At 34.3% G+C, this 24,762-nt stretch overlaps 1 protein-coding gene across 4 annotated transcripts in view; it reads right to left on the bottom strand.

Annotated features, from left to right (window-relative positions):
- Window positions 1-24,762, bottom strand: part of LOC105838293 (RNA-binding protein Musashi homolog Rbp6) — a 613,545-nt gene continuing 588,783 nt past the window's right edge. For 2 of the 4 annotated variants that reach the window (XM_036284984.1, XM_036284987.1), the window contains 5 exons: window positions 12,721-12,825; window positions 11,553-11,618; window positions 7,403-7,680; window positions 6,172-6,236; window positions 1-5,674 (listed from right to left, as the gene is read on the bottom strand). In XM_036284984.1, the coding sequence (XP_036140877.1) occupies window positions 6,195-6,236; window positions 7,403-7,680; window positions 11,553-11,618; window positions 12,721-12,825 (491 nt within the window). In that variant the 3' untranslated portion in view covers window positions 1-5,674; window positions 6,172-6,194. Of the gene's footprint in view, window positions 5,675-6,171; window positions 6,237-7,402; window positions 7,681-11,552; window positions 11,619-12,720; window positions 12,826-22,081; window positions 22,154-24,762 lie in introns of all 4 variants that reach the window. The other 2 variants (XM_036284985.1, XM_036284986.1) reach the window with 2 other exon arrangements.

Genomic DNA, 24,762 nt, shown 5'->3' with positions numbered 1-24,762 from the left:
TCTCCATCTTCTTCTCTATCTTTTAAATATATTTTATTTGTTTCTTCTTCACTGCGATCTCGCGCGTCTTTTCTTAAGTCTACGTACGATGAATTTCACGTTTACGCTCTACGTTTTGTTGAGCTGGTGTTATGTCCTTGTTTATATGTATGTGTGTATGTGCACATGTAGTTGTATTTAATCTTTACACCTTCCTTATGAAGCTTACCCGTGTAATCCTGTTTCCTTATTTGTTATTGTTCGTATAAGGTATGTCGCTGCGGTCATATCGTATCTCTGCAATCCATCTCTCTTCAATCAAATTAAAAATAAAATAAAAATAAAATGTATGTCAAAGAGCATACTATTTAACATTCGATAGCAGTAAAAAGAGATCGCAAAATAAAATGATACGCGAATGTATGCATTTTCTTATTATTAATTCTATAACAGGAATACTTTATAATTGCGAGAATTCGCAAATTTTTCTAGAACAGTAAATATAAGTCCAAAATTAACGTACATATATATAATTAATCATATATACATAAATTAATTTAATAATTAGTAAATAATTTTTAACGGCAATTAAATAGATATGGCTCGGGAAAATAGTGATCACTAAATACTAATCATAATGGAATATAAAACCAAAATATATATTAATAGAGAAAATATATTTGACTGTTAACAAATTTAACATAATTTTGGTATAATACAATTTATTTGTATGTTAACTTAATATATGATCGTAATAGCCGTTAAAAAACTTTAAATTCCACTTGTGAACACATTTCATTTATCATGTTACAAATGTATTGCATTCAATTTAAAATATTAAATTCATTAGCTTTCACTTTTTTTAGTTTTTACTGTTTTAAATCAGTTGATGGAAAAATAATATTATTGTGACAAATTATCACAATTTTACAATATATATAGTACATTTAGTTGATTTTTCCTTTTACATGATAACATGCAATATCTTTTCATTCTGATAATTAAAATTTAAATCTTTGTAAACAAATATTTTTGTAAACAAATGAAAGATATTGTGAATTTACTGTAATTTTTGTTTAATGATTTTCAAAATCTAAAATGTATGCTAATTTTTGTACTTATTAAAAATAGCTTTCATTAAATAATAATTATTCCAACAAAAAAAAATTTACTTACACTTTTGATTAAAAAAGGCGATTGTCCTGATAAGGTCCATCGCTTTTTTATATTTTCTTAAACAATGTCTATTTTGAACATTTGTTTGAAAATATCACGCTCTCTTTCACATTTCATTTCTCTGGGCTATAACGGGATATCATTTTGTTTTGCTCACAAGAGGATAGGCGATGTACAAAACGTTGGTGACACACGCGATCGCAGTTTGCCCACTTCGTCTCTCTTTTCCCAGTCTCAGTGCACTGTTTTTTTTTGTGTCTTCAAACAAACCGAGTTTTACGTCGCGCGCATAATTTAGGAACTTAAGAATACTGTCCATATACTTCTTGTCCATATACTTTAATCTCTGCCATCTTGTCGCTGTATGTCTCTTTGTGGTCATGAAAAAGTATTGCTAACGTTCTTTAAGAATTGACTCATTTTGCACGCATTATTATATTCCTCTTTTTTCTGCGCGTTGCGTGCACGTTCACCGAAAGAAACAAAATGGCTGCCGTTCCACGCACATATCCAATTTAAAATTATTTCTCTTTTTCTCTCTTTTTTTTGTTTACCCTGTTGTTTAATGCAATAATAATAACAGCACGCATATAATAATCGCGTGTATATTTGTCGTTTATATAATTATAATTCATCGATCGACGCTCTTTCTTGTGAATTTAATTATAGTAATGATAATATGCAATAAGGAACCATTTATTTTGCGATATCAACAAAACGCGAATCCCAGTCGTATAAATTACGCGCATAATTTATTAAGAGCGATGCGGCCCTTGTCGCCAGAAAGAAGGGAGGAACCTCTCATAAATTCTCTACGATGTAGTAGGATTTTTTGCATTTTCGTGCATTGTGTATTTTAAACTGCCATTGTATTACAATAACGGCTGCTCGAGGCCTTTTTTTATGCGTGTAACTTTTATTTTAAAAAGTGTCAATATGTTTGCAAATGATGGAAGGATTTATTTTCTATCTAGTTCACCCTTAGAATCCAACGACATTTGTCCGCTATATTTTGCATTACAGAAAAGTTCACGCATAATGAAAACTTATGTAATTGTATCAATGTTGCTTAATATCAATTAAGATTAATATGAAATTTATTTTCCTTCCCTTTTAATAGTACTTTTAATACTGAAAATAAGTAATTGATGAAGTACAAAATTGGACAATTTTTGTAAAGATGGCCTATAATATAGATCAAAATTTTTATAAAGTTTTTAATCTAAAAAGTGATATTAAATGAATAACTCAGAATTAATTGAGCGCGATACCGTTGATGCAACTCATCCTATTGATTAACTCGGTGATGATATCCATTCTCTGAAATGGACTATCCCCGTCCAGTTATTTAAAGAATATTCTTAATCGCCCAGGAAGCTCATGCCTTGAGTAATAATTTCTATTCTCACACTAATTGAAATTCCTCTCGTCTTTCCGCGCAATATCATAAGGTCACGACGAAAGTTAACCTAAACTCCAATCACCAATAGTCCATTGGAATCTATCCAATCTTCGTTCATTCGTCAATTGGATCGTGTTATACAATATAAAGTGATATTATCCGAAAGAAGGAGGAGCGATCACGTACAAGTGAGGCTGAGAATACGGGAAAGCGACTTTAATATGAGACATTTAAACTGAAGTTTGTTTTCCACATTGTATAACGTGGTCCAATTGAGAGACTTGGATTTCAAAAGGGGCCTACCTCTCTTTTACATCGAGTGGACCTTGGGCCTCTCCTAATATCCGAAACATTACTGGAAGCGCGATGGGACGCAACATCCGATGTCCAGCCATATATTTGCGATATATAGATTATAATATAATAATCACTCTCACGTTTATGTCTTTCCTTGCTAGCCCATTTTAGTCCCTAGATCTAATCGCAACCGCTACCAGCGATCGCGCATTTTAATCCTAAAGGGTAACTCTTTCGCACTCTCACGCACGCTCTTATCGTCTTTCTCTCTATCCCTCTCGCGCTCGAATTTTCTCTCGTATAACTTTAGATTTTTGTTACTCCTTTTTTTCCCTTCTCCTTCGACATCTCCCCGTCCTCCCGTTAAGCTAGCGTTTGAAGCGCACCGTATACCGATGCTCCGTATATCGCGGACGAAGATTACGCGACATTTCTATGTATATATTTTATATACTACCTTCTTCTCTCAGCTCGATCTTTTTCTCGATCGTTTGATCTCCCGCTATATGAATCTTAAGTTTGCACCTATACGTTGGTTATCACCGACGCTGGTTAACTAAATTTTTCTTTGCTTGTGTATGTGTTGTGTGTGGAACTATAATCTAGTGAAGAACCATGAGTCGCGCTAGGCTCACATACCAACCAGAGCTAGTTAAGCCAGACTATCGGTGTAACTCAGCCTTAGACGATTAGACGCCGGGGATGTGGAGGATGTGTTGTAGCTTTCGTGTATATATACGCATGTGCGTGTGTATTGTGTAAAGTGTTGCGGTTGCTTGCCGCCGAAAAAAACTCTCGTATCTTCTTTTTCTTTGATCGCATTGGCTCGTCTATAGGGTCATGCATATACAGCATTACTTTAAATTAATTATACGATAATTTGCGTATGATACGCGTAATATACGTGTATATATATATATATATATATATATAACGAGGGTTACTGCGTGTAATCGGTTTTAAAGCTATACAGCGGCCGATTAAAGTCATAACAGTCATTGTCCGGCGCCTCCGGAAGTTCCAAGTGGAACTTTAAAGCGAGTATTAGGTGTCAATCAGAATTACAGAGTAGCATAAATCAACGCCATTTGCATCATGAGTTTGTTTCAAAAGCAAAAAACATCGCTATTGAGTGACTTTGTCGTAATGTTATTTAAATATAATTAACATAATGTAATTTAAAAAATAATAAAACTTTTCCAAAATTATTTCAATTATTATAAAACATTGTATCCCGTCATAAAACACAAATTTTTTTAAGTTTATACTCCATAAATCCATAGTAATCATTCGTAATAATTTTATAAATGCGTGCAATAGTCACTATTTTATCTATTGGGATATAAATGGCGGATTCATCGGCGAAGTGCAGCTAAAAAACTTGCGCTATTCTGTGATTCTAACGATAGAATTCACTACTGTTCCTTCTTTCTGGAAGTCTTCCGATGTTACGCATTTCATCGTTTTGAACTTGCCTCGTCGGCCCGAAATTCGACGGTAGCTCTCTTGCGTGTCTCCCATCCTCCTACAAATAATGCTAACAGCGTGACATCAAGTATGTAACTCCCTTGCTCGCCCGCCGCTACATCTTTCTGCATTATTTCGTTGCGCACCCGGGAAAGCAGGACTGTGACAGGACAGGAGAGAAGCACCGTTCCGCCATTTAGCTAGCGAAAAGGCACATTGGGAGAGAAGAAGGAGCTTGAATCTGCATGTGCAGACGTAGAGAAAGGGCAGCAAAAAGGATCGCTTGATTTATCCACTCTACTTTTTCATCAGCCTTTATCCCTCTTCTCTTTTTCTCTCTTCTCCGCGCCATCGTTCTCCTCTCGGCCGCCATTAAACTCTTCAAACCTTTCCCGCGCATACGATTAAAACTTGAAAGCCCAGAAATAAAGTCTTTCCCAGGTGTGAACGCGCGAATGTGCCTATCATTGTATAATGTACGCGGGCACGCGCGTGATGCACGGCGCTCGTTAATAATTGCAATCGCCAATAATCATATATAATTAATAATTATATAATATTCGTGAGAGAGAGTTTTGGTATCTCTTTTGTCTCTGTAACTGTCTTAAATACTAGAGGTCATACGTTATCGCCTATAATAATTATCAATTATTTATATATTTATATATATATATATATGCGTATATATATATATTTATATCTTTATATATATATACTATTTATATATATTCTAGACTTAACCGCTTAAATATTTAGCAATTAATAATATTAATTTAATTTATTATTATTATATTATTATTTCTTTTATTAATGTCGGAGAACGGGCTGGCGTCAATACGCAGTTTCGGCCATAACTAGCCTATTGCAGCGCGCGTTGTTACCTCTTCCTATTTCCGTCTGACGGTCGGTCTTCCTGCTGCTTTTCTCATCTTTTTTCTCTAATCCTCTCTGGACGTCTTCCCCGTTGCGTCAGTTTCATTCTCTTACTCATCAACAGGATTAATTTTCTTCTGTCTATCTATAGTTGCATCCAACTGGATTCGACTAATACTCTAAATTCTTTCTTAACGCATTATTATTACATATTCGCGTAATTACGTCCGGTTATTTACAATCCGGATTTTAAAGTTGCATCGATTGAATCTTATTTGATACTTGTCTTCCGTTCGTCATTATCCGTTTTTTTTTCATGTATTGCAACTTTCGATCGTTATTTATATCTTTATATTTATACAGTAGGCGTATATTATTTTTTCGTCCAGAGATTTTTCGTCCACTGTATTTAGTTGCCTCAATCGTTCATGTTGCTTAGTATATCAGGCGACCGTGCTGCGTTCTGCCGTCTCGTCCATCCTAGTGAAAAAGAGTTAAGAGTTCAACAAAGTAAATATTTGTCTTCTGAAAAAATAATCAGTTTTCATCAATTAGAATTAACTTGTATAGTCGACATAAAATAAAAACGGATCTCAAATCTCGTTTTGAAGATATATTCGAATCTTATGGATATCTTTTAGGTACATTAGAACTTTTTAAGTCCTTAACAAAAGTTAAGGATTATCTGCTTTTATCTTATTTTTAAACAAATTGCTAATAAGAATAAAATTTGTTTTTTATTTGCTGTTATTAATATTCTATCATTATGTTGAGTTGTTTCTCATCAAGATAATGCTATATTAAAACAAATATGATAAAAAAGAAAATATCAAATTATTTAATATGTAATAGTATATGTTAAACATAATAATATTGATGTAAATGTTTTTAATAAATTTATCTCAACATAAAAAAACGTAAATATAATTTGATAAAACATTATCAACGCAAAACGTACATCGGTAATACATACATACCTGTTATTAGGTCTTAACAAGGCTCAATGGTAGCCATTAGTAAACGCCGCTGGTATTAGAGGACCCTGGAACAATACAATATATCGATCTCATCAACTTTCCTATAAAAATAATAATAATTATACAAGGATGAGCATAGAGATAAAACCTTAATGTTTGCCTGCATATTTAAAATTGCAGCGTGCAATTGCGGTACTTGGCCTTTGAAGTTGTAGAATCTCTTTTATTTTTGTTACATTTCTCGAAATTCCACAATATAAAGATAAAAATAAGTGACAAAAATGCGAAGGATACGCGAAGTGATATTACGTAGAAAAAGTTTTGAACATATTAAATATATCGATATTGCAGAGAATAAATAGATCAGAGAAATCCTATGAATAATATTAAGTTTATCTTCGATACAAGCCAATGTAATAATTGTTATACTATACCTGACGGACCAGAGACGTATTCATAAAATATAGAATTAAAATATAGAATGTATAAATATGTACATAGAAGCAATTCTTTTTTTTTGTGAGATTGATAACCGGCTGCATTAAATATAATATAACGTATGTTCGCAAGAGAGTATTGTATCCATATTTGCTTGTTATAAATGCATGAAGCTGATGAAATTGCGGAACAAAACGATAAAGAGCTTGGTCAAATAATTCTTTAATTTTGCAATACTTTATTACATCAGCGTAAAATTTATTTAAAATTTTTACGTATAATATATATTTTTAAACTTAAAAATGTGCATTTTATCATCGAGTTTGGATAATTTGTTTTACCAGTCATAAACATTTATTAGAGAAACATTGATACTTTTACATTTAGCGAGAATATTTTAGCAATCTCTTTTGTATTCGTCATAATTAAAATGCGATGTAGAAACTTTTTATTATTTTTTCTTTACGTAATTATTTCTAGCTTAATCCGACCGTTGTTTTCTTTGATAACTTCCAGGTTTGTAACCTCGCATCTGTCGTCAATTATAAAATTTTATTTAGTTGACAAAATTAACGACATTTGTTGAGAACACTTCATTTATTCTTGATGTAATATAAAAGATTGTGCAGCTTATCAGCGATGGAACAAATAAATTGGTTGGATAAATTCTATATGACTGCCAATGATGAAATATGCAGAAGTGCCAGACTGTCGCTCTTTATCCTTATGTTCCATCTTTCTTTCGGGAGGGGCCCGATACGGTAAACAATGGGGGATGATTAAGTGGACTTACGGGACTGTAGTTGAGCGGGGCACGGGATACGGCGATCGCGGGGAACGCGGTCGTGGGGGGCTGCGGGCTAGCTGCGGCCTGGACGTAGCTTGCGACTGCGGAATCCGCGGCTGCGGCTGCTGCTGCGGCGGCGGCGCTCGAGCTGTACATGTCAATCGGGCCCGGTGAATTAGCCGCCGGGAAAGACCGGCCCTGCGGCCCACCGTGGCCGCCAGCCGCGTGCGGCGACGCCGGCGGGAATCCGGCCTGCGCTGCGGCCGCCTGGTAGTTGTTCATCACTGCAACGAACCCGCGTCAATGTTCACCCTCTTATCCCGATCGAACGGACGTAGTTAACGAGACGAGGACAGGCCTCGGCGAAGCTCGTCCTCGTCCTTCCGGGGGACGCGAAAAACGCGAAGACACGCGTAAATTCGCTTCTGAATTTAGACTTTATTGAGAAATGCCAAAAATATTCAATATTCTCAATTACCGCGGCTCAGTTTGTAGATAATATAACCGCCGCAATTTGATTAAACTGTAATAATAATAATGTAGCGTTTGACGTTAATGTCAGTTCTTCATTCATTTCTATCATAAAGAGAAATAATTCTTTTTATAAAGTTAATCCATAAAGGTTTAGCTTTGACTGTGCCAGAGTAATTGAGGATTTAAAAAGATGTCATCTTTTCTTTTTATCTTAACGTTAAACGACCATTAAGTCGTGTTTAATTTCCCATCTTGTAATTGTAGCGTACACTATTTTACAATAGTTAAACATCTGAGTGACAATTATAGGACGTGAATATTCTGATTGTTTCATTCTGCCCACGATAACGATACGAGCGTTGCATGCCTTATCCTTTTTAGGAATCTTCCATGCAAGTACCTTGAGGCACGTTGCTCCGTTGGCGTTGCCCCTAGTTTTTAGCTTTTTCGCCTCTTTCCGCTTACTAATATCAAACTCATTTTAGTTGTATAACGATACGCTCTAGCGAGTTAAATCTCATTAGAGATAAGGTTCTTCAACTCATATATACTATATAATGTAATGTTTGTTGTAACGAGCTCACGCATATTCGTGCACAAATGAACGACGACGATCTCTGGTCTACATTTTACTTCGAGGACTGTGCATGTTAAATGATTGCGCATTTAAATGATCGTGTAAATGCCGTTATATCAATGAGTAGGTACATATCACGATTACACACATTGAATACAAGGAAAAGGATAGAGTCCATTTAACAAATATCTTCTTGTAATTTTGTTGGAAAAGAAAAATGAAGAAATAAAAGACGACACTCATAAAGCGCATTGCAAGGCAGCCTTTACATACGATCATAGAGATAATAAAAAAAGCGCCTTGCACATATATATGTATGACATTGTACAACACGTCACTGGGACAAGCAACGCAATCGCACGAGGCAGTGATGGCGATCGACTTGAAAAGTCACGAGATATACAACAGGCTTTCGACTACGATTACTGTTCTAACATTTGTGATTTGCACGAGGGCTAATTTTCCTTCGTGCTCTTAAGAAGTCAAAACACAGCAAAAATTGACTAGGTTGATTCGATTAGAAAGACTAAGCAATGAAAACTAAACTTACCCCATTTCGCGCTCTCAGCTCTCAAAGTAAAGACCCCGTGAGAATACAATGAGGAGACGAATAAAAAATGGGGAAAAACTATCGTGATGCAAATTACAAAATTTGATGCAATGGGAGACAAGTTAAAAATTTAATTTATATCAATATTAGAAAAACACGCATTATTCTTGTGTTATTAATATTAAATAAATTTATTAAAAACCTGAGGATTATAAATCTAAATAACAAGTGTTGATTATAGCAGAGACAAGGGAATTCTAAAATATTATTTTTTATCTATAGTATCTATAGTAACTGGAAATCTTTAGTAAAGAAAAATTTTTAGTAAAATCTTAATTAAATAATTAGTTTAATTTGATAAAATAATCTTTTTACTTTCTGTACCAAATTCAATTGTCGGCAAAAAAATAAAACTAACTATCGAAAATATTATTAACACACTATCTTACACACAAGCTAATTTTCTTTGAATAACTAAATATCATATTAAGTTTTCTCTAGTAATATATAAAGGTTTTTAGTATTTTTTATTTTTTACTACGCTTATCGTTTACTTTTGCAATTGGAATATTTTACTTATAGTAATAGACGTCACGAGAAATATGGGTTTCCCTTTCGTGCTTTTTCTGCAGTTAATGCATAGCATTTGAGATATATATTATATGCATACGCACGCACGCACGCACGCACGCACACACACACACACACACAATATACATATACTGTACAACAGCAAAGAATTAAGTATTAATGCAATTACTGTGTTTATAAAACGTTCAAAATTCTTTTTCTGAACTCTGCCAACAACTGCCTTTCATTCTCGTACATCTAAAAGTAACAGGGAGCGAAATCATAGCGAAACTACTCTACACTACTTTCGAAGCTGTATCACACACGGGAAAACAGTGTCTCGGCGTGTCGTCCGCATTCTGAAACTTGTGCACTCGTAAAAACTCTGACAGATAGCCAATAAGAAGCGGCGGAGATTAATGCATCTGACTCGAGCGATTCCGTATATCGCGCTCACGTTGTTCGCGCAAGAGCTCGCGTAAATGTCATACGGTACGTACTTTCGGATTAACGGCGGCCGCGAAACGAAAGGGGAGAAAAAGACAACGGGAACAAGGAGAAGGAAGAAGAAAAAGAAGAAATGGCGAAGAAAAAGGGTAGAGGAGGGGGGGGAGGGAGGAAGAGATCGTAAGCGGGCGGTACGCGAAGAATTTGAAACTCTTGGCGGAGGCGAGGAAAGGAGAGGCCAATGGTGACGGGGCCATGGGAAACCGAAAGCGTCCCGGCGTACAATCTAAAAACCCATTCAGCTTTTAAACTCTTGACAATGGCGGCAGGTTACAAAGTTTTGTGTCGGTACCACGGCGAGAGAGCGGCATGCAGGGATCGTGAGGGTAGAAGGAGGGACGAGCGCGATTCAAAAGTTTGATTTATTTGAGAGGAGATTGCGGACGGCACGACGGCGCGGCGGCGCGACGGCGGGTATATCGGGGGCAGATTCTAGATGGGGAGTATGGCAAAAAAAGGGATAGAAGAACAGAGGCGTATTTCGCTGCCGGCATCCCGGCGCCCTCGCGTGTGTGGCACTTCTTCTCGAGGATGCCTGCCTCTCGCTTCTCTTCCTTCCATTCGCCCGCGTCTGTTCGCGATTCGACAGGAAATGATCGCGTGATAATAGAGAGATGAAAAGTAATGAGATGGTATCCGTTAAGATTGAATAATATTTTCTTTCGGAAAAGAAAACGAGACTTTACGGCGAAATGAAGGAAGGGATTGAGAAAGAGGAAGTTTCCGTTGAATTAAGAAATTATTCGTCTCTACGTTCATTATCTGGCAGAATAAGCGATACGATCCCACTTACTTTATTAATATCCCGAGAATAACATCACGAGTGATACTGTACCTCACACAGATTTCGTTTGTTTAGTCGAAATTTATGCACAATATGATACTGATTAATGAAATATGTCTACGTAGTCATGCACAGTAATCATGCTTATCAAAGTAGCATGCTTTTCCGTTGTTCGCGTACACGAATCGTAATCATCTTCTGAAATTACAGTCATTAACCGATCGAAATCTCTCTCCAACTGTTATTATTTCACTAAATGGAGATTGATTCTCGAGAATCAACTATTAAGCAACATGTGAAATCGTAAAATTGGAAACCTTTGTTTCCAATTTAAAGATAACGTTTCGCAAAATTATTCATTTCTATACTTGGAAGTAGAATTTAGTTTGAAATATCTCTACAAAATACACAAGACGGTATTAAAATGAGATGGCAAAAGCAGTGATTGATTCGAACGTAATATTGCGTTTAACGTTTTATTTCGCAATATTTCGTTCAAGCGCTCGTGAATATTCTTTCAAATATATTGCGCACAATCTTTATTGCTTGCAATCTCGCGTGACCAGTTAACGAAAAAGCCATCATAGCCGAAATTGTTTGCATTTCCGGGCGAATCGATCGCAGAGCGACGAAGCGAGTCGAAAAAGCACATTACATTTGCAGCCGAGGAGGAGAAAAACTTTTTAAAACGTACCAGAAAGTGCTTGTGTAAGTAAGGGCGTGTTGTTGTTTGGGGTGAGTTGTCCATTGGTTAGATCCACTGAAACATAAAACTTCGGTCACAACTGCACCACACTTGTAACAGGCGTATACGCTTTTACTATTCATATTTTCCTCGACTATCACTTGGTAATAGTCTGAAAGCTAGTATATATGTCAAAGGAAAAAAAAAAGAAAAGAATAGAACGAACAGAGAAATGATGACGCGCCAGATGGACGATTGAAAAGAGAACAGACGCAAAAAAATGATTTTTCCGAATGTGTTGCTTTGTCAATCGTCTCTCTTGTTTTCGAGTTTCGTCCAAGGATGTCGACAATCCTCGAGTATGTGTGCCTTCTGCCTCTCGTCTTCACACTCAAGTGTGAAAAGGTGTATCTTAAACGTTTGTATATAGACGGGTTGGTTCTTCTATCGCGGAAAATTACATTTGACAGACGAGTTCGCGCGTGTAAGGAAACACGGAAATGACGGAAGCGCTATACATCGCCGAAAAATGTGACAGGTGTTTTCTCTAGGCACTTAAAAAGCTTTCGCTCGTATCGTCGGATATCAGCTTTCTCCATCGGGCAAGGATGCTCGAAACTGCGTTGGCGTTTACTACCACGACTACGGTTTCGATTCGGATGCATCGGCTGGCTGTGGCAATAATGGAACCTAGGGGTATCGATCGCCGTCGAAACTACAGTGCGAGAGACTCCCTGGAGTAGCACTCGATGCATCGAAATGCACTTTGGTATTAATATGCATTTTCCGTACGGAATAGACGAAGGCAGAAACGTACGAAACGCGATAAACGAGGCGGGACGATTCAGGAAGAATTTTCGAGAAATGGTTGTACTTCGAAAGATCGCGCATAGGGGATTTCTGTATCAGATAAGAGATAGAAAGTGAAAAAGATGTAGAGAGAGAGAGAGAGAGAGAGAGAGAGAGAGAGAGAGAGAGAGAGAGAGAGAGAGAGAGAGAGAGAGAGAGAGAGAGAGAGAGAGAGAGAGAGAGAAAGAATGGAGAGAAAGAGACCGATGATGGCGAAAAGACACCCGAGCGTATGTGTGAGTGCATATGTGAAAGATAGATAGACGAAGAAAGAGAAGGAGGTGTTTCGAGGTGCGTATTTCGAGCAAAGTGAATGTCGACTTCATACATTTCTTCCGGAGTGCATTGCGTTGGACGTGTTGTATCGGCGCCTCTGTATACGCGCGGCCTGCATTCTCACTTCCTGTTCCGTGGTAGTACACCGCCGGCACTCCTGACATTAATAAAGAACAAGAAGAAAGCTGAGAATGATGAGAAACAAAAACGGGGACGGGGAATACGATGTGTAATGCGAATTGTTATTGTGGCTAAGAAAAGACAAGGATTTATGTTAACGTATTGCTTGAATTAAATAATACAGTGTATTACTGTATAGAGAGATTTCTAAAATTACAGTTTAACGACAATATAGCTGCGTAACTGCGTATTTTGTAGATATCGTAGTAACATAATGTTACTTAGTGAACGTAATGAATTGGTATTATTATATATTACTGGACTGTGTGTTTCATTCTGTTACATTGTTAGTAGTTTGATTGGATTACAATCTGCAAAACAAATGTAACGCATTACAAGAATATTAAGAAAAATTAAAAAGCTAAGTTATACTGAAAGATTAAATAAAGCGTTTAAGATCAAGGTTTAAGATCAATGAAAATATTGTCTCAATTTTGTGGATATTACTTCGCAGTATGCCGTACACGGAAGGATACGTGGAAAAACTGGAATGCAAATAAGAGATGCAATGGAAAAAGGAATAAAAGCAAATTAAGCTTATTATATATATTCAAATATTGTGTGGGTGCTTCCAGCATAAAATATTAAAGATTAATTTTTCAGTAACTGCTTTTTTCTCGAGTAACTGACACGAAAAATATTTTAGAGACGATAAGTCTTTAACTACATATATAAAAATAATTGCTATTATACAATATTTTAAGTATTTCTACATTGGAAGCGGATAACAAATTCGTACTTCTCAATCGATTCAATTTTGAATAGATGTAATTTTAATTAAATTATGATCTTTATGTTTTATGTATTTAATATTGTATAGAAATATATTTAATACTAAATTAAATTAAGAAATAAAGAACGTGTCAAAAAATTACGATATACCAATGCGATTTTTGATAAATTATATATATATATATTATTGATATATATGATTAGAGAGAAATGTAGAACGTAAAATTACGAAATTAACAGTAGTAAAATAATTATTTTTACATTTCTGAAAAAAAGAAGTTCTAGAGAATATTTATAAATATATGCATATTGTTTAGAATTTTTAATTTAAATTCTAATAATAAAGAATGTTCTTCAAAATTTCGTCAGAAATATACTTCTTGGATAAACTATAAAAATTATAACAAATTATCATGGCTATATTGTTCTGTTCAAGCAACTTAAAATATTCCAGGATTAAAACACCAAGTTTCAATAAAAATTGCCAGCAAGTTTCTATATCAAGAGAAAATTGTGATATTATAGATATAGATATAATGACTTGATACGTAATTATATCAATTAGATAATTTTAATACTGTAATAGTAATTATTATAAGTAAATATAAAAAATGCTGAAAGTATGAGTATATAATACAAAAAAATGCGATTATAATTGTTTTGACATTATTCAATATAATATTTTTTTAAATTATGAAACTTTGGCGTTTCTAGGGATAACAATAAATTATATTCAAAGCAAAGCAAGGTGCAAAAATAATTCTGTAGTGCAAAAATAACTCATATAAATCATATTACGCATAAGCGATACGTGCGAATTATATTTGCAATATGTGTCTAAATTGAGAGTGGAATTATTATTGAAGATCGAAATCATATTTTTGATACATCGTTAGTATGAGGGTAGAGAATGGGCCCTTCTATACCGTCGTAGCGATGTGTTTTCATGGAGAAGCCTCGTTTTGGGTGTGCAACTATCGGCGCTGATAACGCGATTGCGAGAGAGGGTGAATGGACCATAAATCGTGGATCGACGTGATTTGTATGGGGTATCACGGCGCTTAATGGTGTGGCTTGTCTCTATCGACATGTTCTGACCGGAAGTTCCGAGCTGCCATAGTTAGAGTGAAACACTCTGTAGATCTGTCCACCGTAACCTAACGATTTACGTGCGTTCATATCTTTTCGATATTCGGCAACATAAATAAATCGCGTGAATCCGGAGAATGTTGATACTGCAAATAAAAAAAGGAACTTTAAATTCAGAATAATTCGATGAAAATTGCATAGAAATCTGAAGTTGTATGTTCTATAGAAACTAGATTCATGCGTCAAAACTTGGCTTGAATTTCGAACCAAAACGGCAAAAATTATTTATACAATAAAATCTATTCTGATAATAAATATACAATTTTAATTTAATAATAATATGTTTTTGCACTATTTAAAGTCTTCTTCGATATTATATAACTCATATTTTGATTAAAAAAGGTAAATAACAATATAACAAGACAGAAAAATATATAATAATAAATATTAGAAAAGTGAGAAAGAGAGACAAAAAGAGAGTGTGTCGCGCGCGATCTCGGATCGGACAGGTTGACGAATGAAACGGAAATCCTTGCCAGCGGGCATTTATCGGAAGTTTCATAAAAAGAAAGGGGCCGCACACGCACACACGTCCATGTTCAGCCCTCCAAACGGGTGCGGCTTCCGGATTTTGCGACAACCGACGGCTGCACCGATAGCTTTTGGGGTCGTATCTCGATCCGACCAAAAATAGCGATACACATAAGCACACGTGTATACTTGTATACACAGGTGGCCAGATACGTATATATAGGGTGCTTTGGAGATTGTTCGCTTTCTCTGAACCACAGATATTAGACAGGCACAAAAAATGTTAGAAGTATATTCAGAATTGCATAATATTAGGAAAATAATTTATTTTAATGTCATAAAATATCATGTTCTTTTAAATTATAACTAATTGAATACTAAACACTCATGGCGATTTAAATTATAAATAAAAATAAAGTCTTATTTTGCAGATAAGTGTCAAGTGGAATGTTTTAATATAATTTAATATTATTGAAATATATGGAAAAAACTGGAAAAAATAAATTGAAATAACTATTCTAATACAGTTCTCAAGTATATGATATAATGTATACTCTTGAACTATACACAATTGGATACTAAACAATCACAGCGATTTAAAATGCAAACAATAATAAGTCTTGTTTTATAAATGGATTGTAAGTGAAGCGTTTTAATTTGACATTGTATTACTGAAAATGTCAGAAAAAAATCCGCAAAAATATATATATAAGTTGCATATAATTTACGGCGTGAAAAATAAATGTCTCTAAATTCTTCAAAAAATTCTCTAGCCGGATAAAAGCGTACGACCTCTCTCTGGGACACTCTATATAAATACATATATACTAAGTCTGCCCGTGGAAATCCTTATTGCCTGGGTTTGGCCGTCCATCGAAACGACCGACGCATAGGGATCTAGGCCAAGAGTTCATCTATTTCGAGTGTATCTCCAGCTGACGTAAACGCGATCGAGACTTTAGATAAGGACTTCACGCCGCGAAATCTACCCAGGGGACTCCGAGTAGTGCGAAACCGATGAGCTTTGAGTCCCAAATTCTGGCAGAGTCGTTCGTTCAGAGTCGGTTGGACGGAGAACGAGGGATCAGCCGAAGGTTGCTACCTAGACGAAGAACCTTCAACTTGTAAAGGACGTATCAATACATCTGTCACGAGATAATTCTGTCCTGAAAATTGGTTTTGCATCAAAATCAAAGTCTGATTGAGGTAGCTTATACATATCTTGGAATAAAAGTCTCTATGTATAAGATTTTTTTATTTGGAGAGCTTCAGGAAAAAACTGCACAGTGTATGCACTATGTAAATAAATAGAAATTCTTTTCATTCTTAATATCATTAAAGTATTTTTTTTTTTTTTTTTTTGTAAAAATGGTATCCAAATATATTTTTCTTGAAAAAGTAATATCGATTTTAAATGCATTACTTACAGAAAGAGCTTCTGTTTCTTTCATGTTTTTTTATCGCAGATTAAAGAGCAATAGATATAAAAAGACTCCTTGGAGATGTGTAATAAAAATTACCTATTTTGTGTTGTGCTATTTTTGGAATATTGAACGATCCTCCTAATAAAGAAGAATAAAGGGCCATATTTATTAATTAAAGTAATACTATTCAACCCATTTCTTTAAGTGCACGTTCTATTTTCTATTTATAATGCTTTATAATACTCTTGTTATAAATATAGATAGAGTATGCGTGTTTAAAGAAAATATACCTATGTTAAATAGATATTACTTCAAATGTATACGTGATATAATGATGGCATAAACAGGACGTAAGGACACGCATTGCGGGCGATTAGTATTCTTTAGTAAATTACAGAGGAAGATTTCTTTTTAATATCGAAACTCCTAAAAGCACCTTTGTTCAATGATTTCATAATTGAACTTGCAAATGTGATAGAGGTTCAAATGTGTGGTCAACAATCCTGTATACGAATATCATATACATAATGTTGATTTGCATTATAACAGCCATATATTGAAGCGGGCAGATCCTGATCACTGTCACAACTGAAAATCTGTATTTTTCCATTAAAGTGCATAACCTTTTTGACGAAGCAACACATTGGTCGAATCATATTGTTAATTGTTAGCATCGTTAGTCAAAGACAATTGTCATAACGAGCCGTTAATTTGCACATTCATGCTCGACAATGACGAAATTGTTAAATAATGTTAGCTGCATTAAGCAAATTAGTAGATATTTTCTAGATAGTAGAATCGTTGGCACGTCCTAAACTACATAACACACGTGTTAGTGACAATATGCCGGTAATAATCGTAACTTATACATATTATAGGCAAAATATATAAAGATATTTAGTTATCACCGTGAAAGGTCGAAGTTTCTAAACTACGAGTTCGTCAGTGTGTCACGCTGCTAACTCTAATTAGCGTTCTAGTACTAGCTTAATAAACGGCAAGAAATATATATAAACGATGTTCAGGTAATAAGTTTTATGACCGTTTCTAATTCAGAAATACTAACCGCGAATATAGCAGGAGTTTATACAATTGCGTAGGGAGATACGAGGAGAGATGGACAATCAAACTGACAGACGGACACACGACACACAAAGAAGATAATCACTCTTATTCTATCTACGTATCTAATCTACTGTTCTAAGAATTCTACACAAAAGCTGTAGGCGAAACGTCGCAGCGAATCGCCTTACCGCTTTGCAAAAAATCTCTTCGAGAAACTACTTCATCTATATATAAATATAATTTATTATAAATTCAGAACAACACATTCAAGAAACTTTTGTCATACTCGTTACGATCGCTTGAAGTAGACTATTTTAACTCGGATATATAACTATGACCTAAACATCAGCCGAGATTGCCAATTATACTACTCGATAATAAATATCAATTCATGTAATTTAATATAAAAAATGTTTTTTTTTGTATACTTTGACAGCACCATATTAAAGTATCTATTATATACATATTATATTGTTGTCGTATGGAATAGAAATATGTTTTGATTTACCGCCTGTAAAACTTTGCATTAGAAATATGAGTGTAATATGTAGGCAATCTCAGCGTTAAATTCTAAAATATTTACTCTCAAAATTAATTACAAAGATTAGTCGACAACGATCTGTTTTATACTACAGACTGCTTCTAACCAGAAACTATGTATAACCGTTTAACTCGATTTGTCTAAATTGTCTACACTTTTGCACCACCGCGGGACGATCACAAAATGTATCTCTTTCAATAATAACGTTATCGTTTTCTATCAATTTTAGCTTGCTACCGTTTCATTCAAATTTTCACGTTTTTATAATCCAGAAAATGGACAATCGACCCGTTGTGGTTGAACTAAGCGTTTTTACTATAGACAATATAATAATTAATATCTCTTTATATATACGGCGACGTATCTAAAAGATAGTAGGTGTAGATGGTAGATTACTCGCCCCTAGGTGACTGCATCTTCAACGAAGTCTTCGTCATCGATCTCGGCAATGGTTCCGCCCGGATGCCTTCCCTCCATTTTTTGCGATATTCAACTCGAATTCGTTCGTCTCACGGAAAAACTGACCCATAGCCGCGCAACGTAATGAGCAAATCGTGCGTCACGATATTACGAAAATGATAACAGAAAACGTGAAAATAATAAATATATTTCAGATTTCATAAGAAAGAAAGTATATAAATGATACAACGTGTAAGACATTGAAAATGTGAACTAGAGTAGACCTTTGATGCGTTTAACACTCCTTCGTAACACTTTCGACGGGCTATGGGTCGCGCGGAAAGATCAAGAGTGCTTTTACGAGGCTGATTTCAGTTTTCACTAGAACTACATACAACCAATTTAGATACATGCAAGCGTTACTCCAACTGATGCGCAAAGTAGCGATCAAACAGTTAAAGAGTGATAAATATTCCTAAATAGAGAGAGATACTCAAAATGTACTTTCTTTAGTAAAAAGGCATGTATTCTCTTAGCTATAATGGTCTAATTTTGAATTATGTTTGTCTAATAAAAAGATCACTTTAATGTCAACGGAAAAGAATCTGATGACCTCGTTTAACACTAAATACGACGAGAATACGAGCCCAAGTATCGAGTATCGATAGCTTTAAAGCAAGCTCTGTAAATTGAGATTTTTCGGCGTTTTGTGACCGGTTGCGTGGCTTCGCTTTTACTTCAAAGAGAACCCTTTCCGCGGAACATCAAGGTTAGAAAAGAATCTAACAGTTCTCTTGTCATGCGACGTGTTATACACATAAATCTCCCGTAACACGTTCTTTTAAACAGACCTATAGACATCAGGCTAAGTTCTAGTGAAAACTAATGTTAGGCTCGAGTACTCATATGGATAATAAAACGATGGATATAACTATGTACTATGAGCTAGGCAACCATCCAACACCAGTACGAGATACGGGATTTAAACGTATATATGTATATATATACGTAAAAATCAAATGGCTTTCATTACGATTACTTGTTAGGCTATTCTAAAGACTATGGAGTAAAATGACGTACGGTATATTTGTATACATAATAAAAAAGACTCCTAACTGATCAGAGATTATCTCGATATGTATTCATGCGGTAAATACGAGAATTTCGTATATGTTATAAATTTTTCGTATTTGCAATATGAGTATCCAGGTGTCTCTAATAGATTGAACAATATGTGCACTGATTCTATTTTTGGAACACGGAATTGCAATTCGCTGTTTGTTTATACGACAGATTATATATACAGGATGCCCCGAGAAATATGTGATATAGTACAATATTATATTCCTATCAATATTCTGTTGAATAACTTGACACATATCTGGAAATAGCTTTGATACATATTTATGATTCGGACCCGCATGGATATCATAAACTTTCTTCAAAGTTATATTAAATTATATAATCAGCTGCGACTTATACCGATTCTTCAATCAATGAAAGCAAATTGTGTTTTGGTACAGTAATCTGCCTTGTAATTGATTTGATTATGAGAAAAAAAGTTTATCCCGAGAAGTACACTTTATTGAGAAATTATGATTAAACATTTCTCCAAATCGTCTACTATCAGAACTGTTTTTGGTAGAGTTATCGAAGAAGCAAATTAGGTTGTAAAGATCAACTTCCTAATGTGTTAAATAGCGATTAAGAGCGGTTTTCAAGCAGATTCAAAAATATAGATACGTAACAAATAAATAGAATAAACCAAACTCAAAGTAACAAGAGGCAAGAAACTAATTCAAAGTTTTACTGCTGCAGCGAAATCGTACAAGGCTGCGACTTATATCGCTTCTTCGATACCTACCCTCTGCCAATCGTATTACTCGATTGAAGGACTAATTATTTCTTTAATTAAATTGTAACGTAATAAAATATCTCATGCCGTTACGGTATAGCGCGGTCATTTTTTTTATGACGATGAAACTGGTTATCGGGCGATCATATTAATTCATTTTAATCGCCTGTTCGTTGAAAGCACCGATCATCCGATTCCCAATTTAGTGGAAAGTATAATGTAATATATAACGTAACGATACACACGTATATCACATTACGCGATCTCTATACGCAGATTTATTTTAATACGATAGAACACGTCTATAATGATGGAACTAATAAATTGTTAATCGCCGTGGATTCTGTACCAATTACAGGATTGATAAGGTTCTTTGAGTTGCATATACAAACATAAATAGAGTTTGAGAGCAATTTTTGAAACGATTTTTATGGATAAATTGCGTTAAATGACATAAAGGAAGTAGGACAACGCGGATATTTTAATAATACGTACCCTATTTTTGCGCCGCGAACACGAGAGAGAAACAGAACGATTACATTTCATATATAAATCGATCGGTTTTTAAAATCACACGTGAGACGGACGTGACAAATACAGATCGCGTAGAGTCGTAGACGATACAACGAACAACGGATGCACAACTAACATACGGTTTTCTGTTTCCTAAGCATTCCATAAAAATAGATATATAGAATATACATATGTATATTTATATACGAAAAGAGCTCAATAATAAATACTATCGGTGACAATACTCGAACTATAGGTAAACCTAAAGTAACTAGATAGCAACAATGGTAAATGTCTCGTATTCAATCAGAATTAAGTAATGTGAATGTAAATGTATGAAAATGATAGTGTAAAATTGAATTCAGATCAAGCAGATGAGCATGACTAAACATGAATAAACAGCTCATTTCAATATTGCTGGCACTATTTGCATTCATTGAAACAAGTTGTGCATTCGTGTTCATACGCTGTCATCTAGTTTGAATTCGGATTAAGAAAGTATGAATTTATATGTTTGAATATAATTAATTTTCGTTAATAACTAATAAATAGTAGTTATCACGTAATTTGTTACAATAATTTATCATTAAATAGGGAATTATCGTAATAAATTTAATGTTCTTAGAACAACAAACAAAATCTGAATGTTGTGAATATTATATCAGTTATTATTAAGATTATAATAAAAGATAAAAAAGCACAAAAAATATAAAAATATTAGAAGTTTATTAAAAAAAAGAGGATAATATCTTTCTGATAGTATTTTACCACCAATTTTAAATACAAAATTTAATAAGATTTTTGTAAAACTTTTTTCGTAAATAGTTTTGAAACATTATCCTAAGACAAAACATTAGATATTTTATTAAATTTCCAAGTTCACTTACGATTTTTGTATATGAGAAAAGAAGTTTTGATACGATAAAGCTATCTTGATTGTTTGTACTGAGTACGTGTGTGTTTATGTAATACGTGAACATGTATGTGGGTATGTACTACGTACTACGGATTACGGTTACCGTCAACACGAGCGAGAACACGAGAACTTGGTGGAACAACCTGGCACTTTGGGGTTGAAGCTTACCGGTGCAACCCCCGCTGGGGCTCACGGACACTCGGCCTACCCTTGGCCCCACTGCGCGGTACACGACCGCTCCTACTCAACAAGAGACATCACCGATCTTACATGATATAGAAATGTCCGTGTTAATCACGCTAAGATAATTTTATTATCTATCGACAATTGGACAACTCGGTGCTGAATTAAGTTTAACAAAACTCATAAGTTTAAGTTATTTTACGTTCCTATGTTTGAAAAGTTACGTATGTTTACAATAATAAAATCTATAAATGTGTAAGTACTAAATGTAATAAATATATAATATATAAGTATACTTATTATTTTGCATTTTTTGATTTTTATACTCTTTCGAAGGAAACTAAGGCTTTATTTTTTTAGTTAATTGCAAGTATAAAAATCTCAAGTACGGAAATTATGTTAAATTATGTTAATAAATAAAGAAATTGGTAATTGCATATGTATGTGCAAATATTCTACAATTAAATAAAAAATATAAATATACATATTTACTGTGTTAAAATTACATAAATATCTGTAATTGCTGTTTCAATAATGCTTAGTGAATAGAGAGGAACGAAAAATGTGTTTCCTACGTTATCATATAAAATGTTCTTATATACATAAAAACTTCATATGTTCTTTTATTTATAATTTATGTCTTCTACATTTTTTATTTTTATAATTTAAAATTATCACAATGTACTTAATTCAGCACCCTGTATTTCATATTGTGCTTCTGGATAAAGAATTATTTATTGCATACATCGTGCTTGTCCACATGTTTGTGATATTGCAATTTCTGTAATTTTTTATTATTTATAAGGCACGCGGTTTTAATAGAGGGACACCAAGAGAGATTGAATTTCCCCATCCCTTCATATGTCAATCTAAAATTTTAGATATAAATTTAAGTGTATTAAAGAGTATATAAGCTTAAAAGTCAGAGTACATTATTCAAAAATCTTTAACTTTAATATACCGCGCGTAAAGAATAAATTTTCAAAATTTGAAAGAACACCTTAGGTATTGCCTGTGAAAAGAGAGAGATGCCACATCAATGCTCTTTATAAAATTGCAAGTCAAATTATACTGCGTGAGGTGACCCCTAGCTCATAGTAGAGACAAATTAAAGCATTTTATATCATTGAACGTGCTACAAGAAAGGATTAATAATAGTATCTTCGATAAAAGAGGAGATGCATTTCGTTTCTTTCCCTTCTTCTAGCACATGTCGAGAAATTCTATCTTTTTATGTTTTTTTTTTTTTCGTTCATTGCGTGGTACTTTTTATTTGTTACAGACATTTACTATTCATAATTCTTAATATCATTATAATAATAGAGCTCCGGAGAGAATCGTTACATCATGGTGTTAATATGTATACGCACGTGCGTAAGTGAACTCACTCTGTCATTCAGTTTCAGAGCGATCTCTGACGGGCATCAAAAATGTTACGTTATTGAGTACCCATGAGACACATTTACAAAACTTTCGCGGCTGCAAGTTCTCTCTTCGTCACCTTCTTACTCGTCTTATCGTTGGTAATCTAATTAATCATCCGAGCCCTCATCGATCGCCTGTTAAATTAATTACTTTCACGAGTGTGTTATTCTCTTAAGGCGCGTATAGCGCAAGCCGAGGAAAGAAGCATCGTCGGAAGCATGATTCATTCTATACCGTTCAAAATCTTATGCATTAAGAAAGATTGGCGATTGTCGAATAAAACGATTTTTTGCGTGCAAGAAAACTTGAAGAGATTTTTTGAGCAAATCGTAAACCTCATTTACACGGTAACATTAACTTAAAAAAGTATTTGTATGAATTTTTAAAAGTACAGATATTCTAAGTGTGCGAAAATGAGCTCACTGAATATCAGTCATTTTTAATCCATAAGTACCATAGTACCATCTTATGTGATTCAATTATGTAATTGTCCTGAATTTTATTGAATGATTTGCTTTTCATATTTGTTATATTAAAGTTAATTTAAAATTTCTTTGAAAAAGGCTTTTTTACGATAATTATGGAGATTAAAAAATTATATAAAAAATTATTACATAGATCCGAAAAAAGAAAAATATTGCGGAAATTCTTATACCATTAAATAACGATGTACGCAAATGTTATATATTATATTATATATATAATAATAATTTTTACTTTGATACTTAAGGATTAATGAAACATATTTTCTTCTTTAAAAATAAAATAGATATTTATCGGTCTTCTTCCATTTCCTAACCCTTAATTGACGTTTTAATTCAATCCCAAGCATAACCCGCGAGTCAATCGGCTTCGGAACTCTGCGCCATACTGCTCTCACAAACATTATATTATCTTGGACGGTATATTTTCTCGTATTTCAAACATTCTCCAATTGTTCTTTTTTTTAAATTTCACGTATTTCATAATTCTTCAAGTAGTCTTGCGTGGCACGCGCTTCAGTATCGTTAGATTATTTGCTCTGTGAGTGCAAGTGGCATCGTGAGAGTCATTCTCGGGATCGGGCAAAGTATTATTTTTATTCACGCGCGATCATAATGATTTAACAACAACCTTAGGAATAGCAACAATCGGACCATAGCTCGATAACGTTAACCGCGCCATTCTGAGAAAATCTAAAGGAAATTTCATTTGCGAAAATGTATTCCTAGACGAAATAAAATTTATGAAACGTACAAAAG

Source organism: Monomorium pharaonis, chromosome 3, assembly GCF_013373865.1.
Source record: "Monomorium pharaonis isolate MP-MQ-018 chromosome 3, ASM1337386v2, whole genome shotgun sequence".
NCBI lineage: Eukaryota > Metazoa > Arthropoda > Insecta > Hymenoptera > Formicidae > Monomorium > Monomorium pharaonis.
The sequence above is the reverse complement of the archived record's forward strand: the minus strand, read 5'-3'. Positions and strand labels throughout refer to the sequence as shown.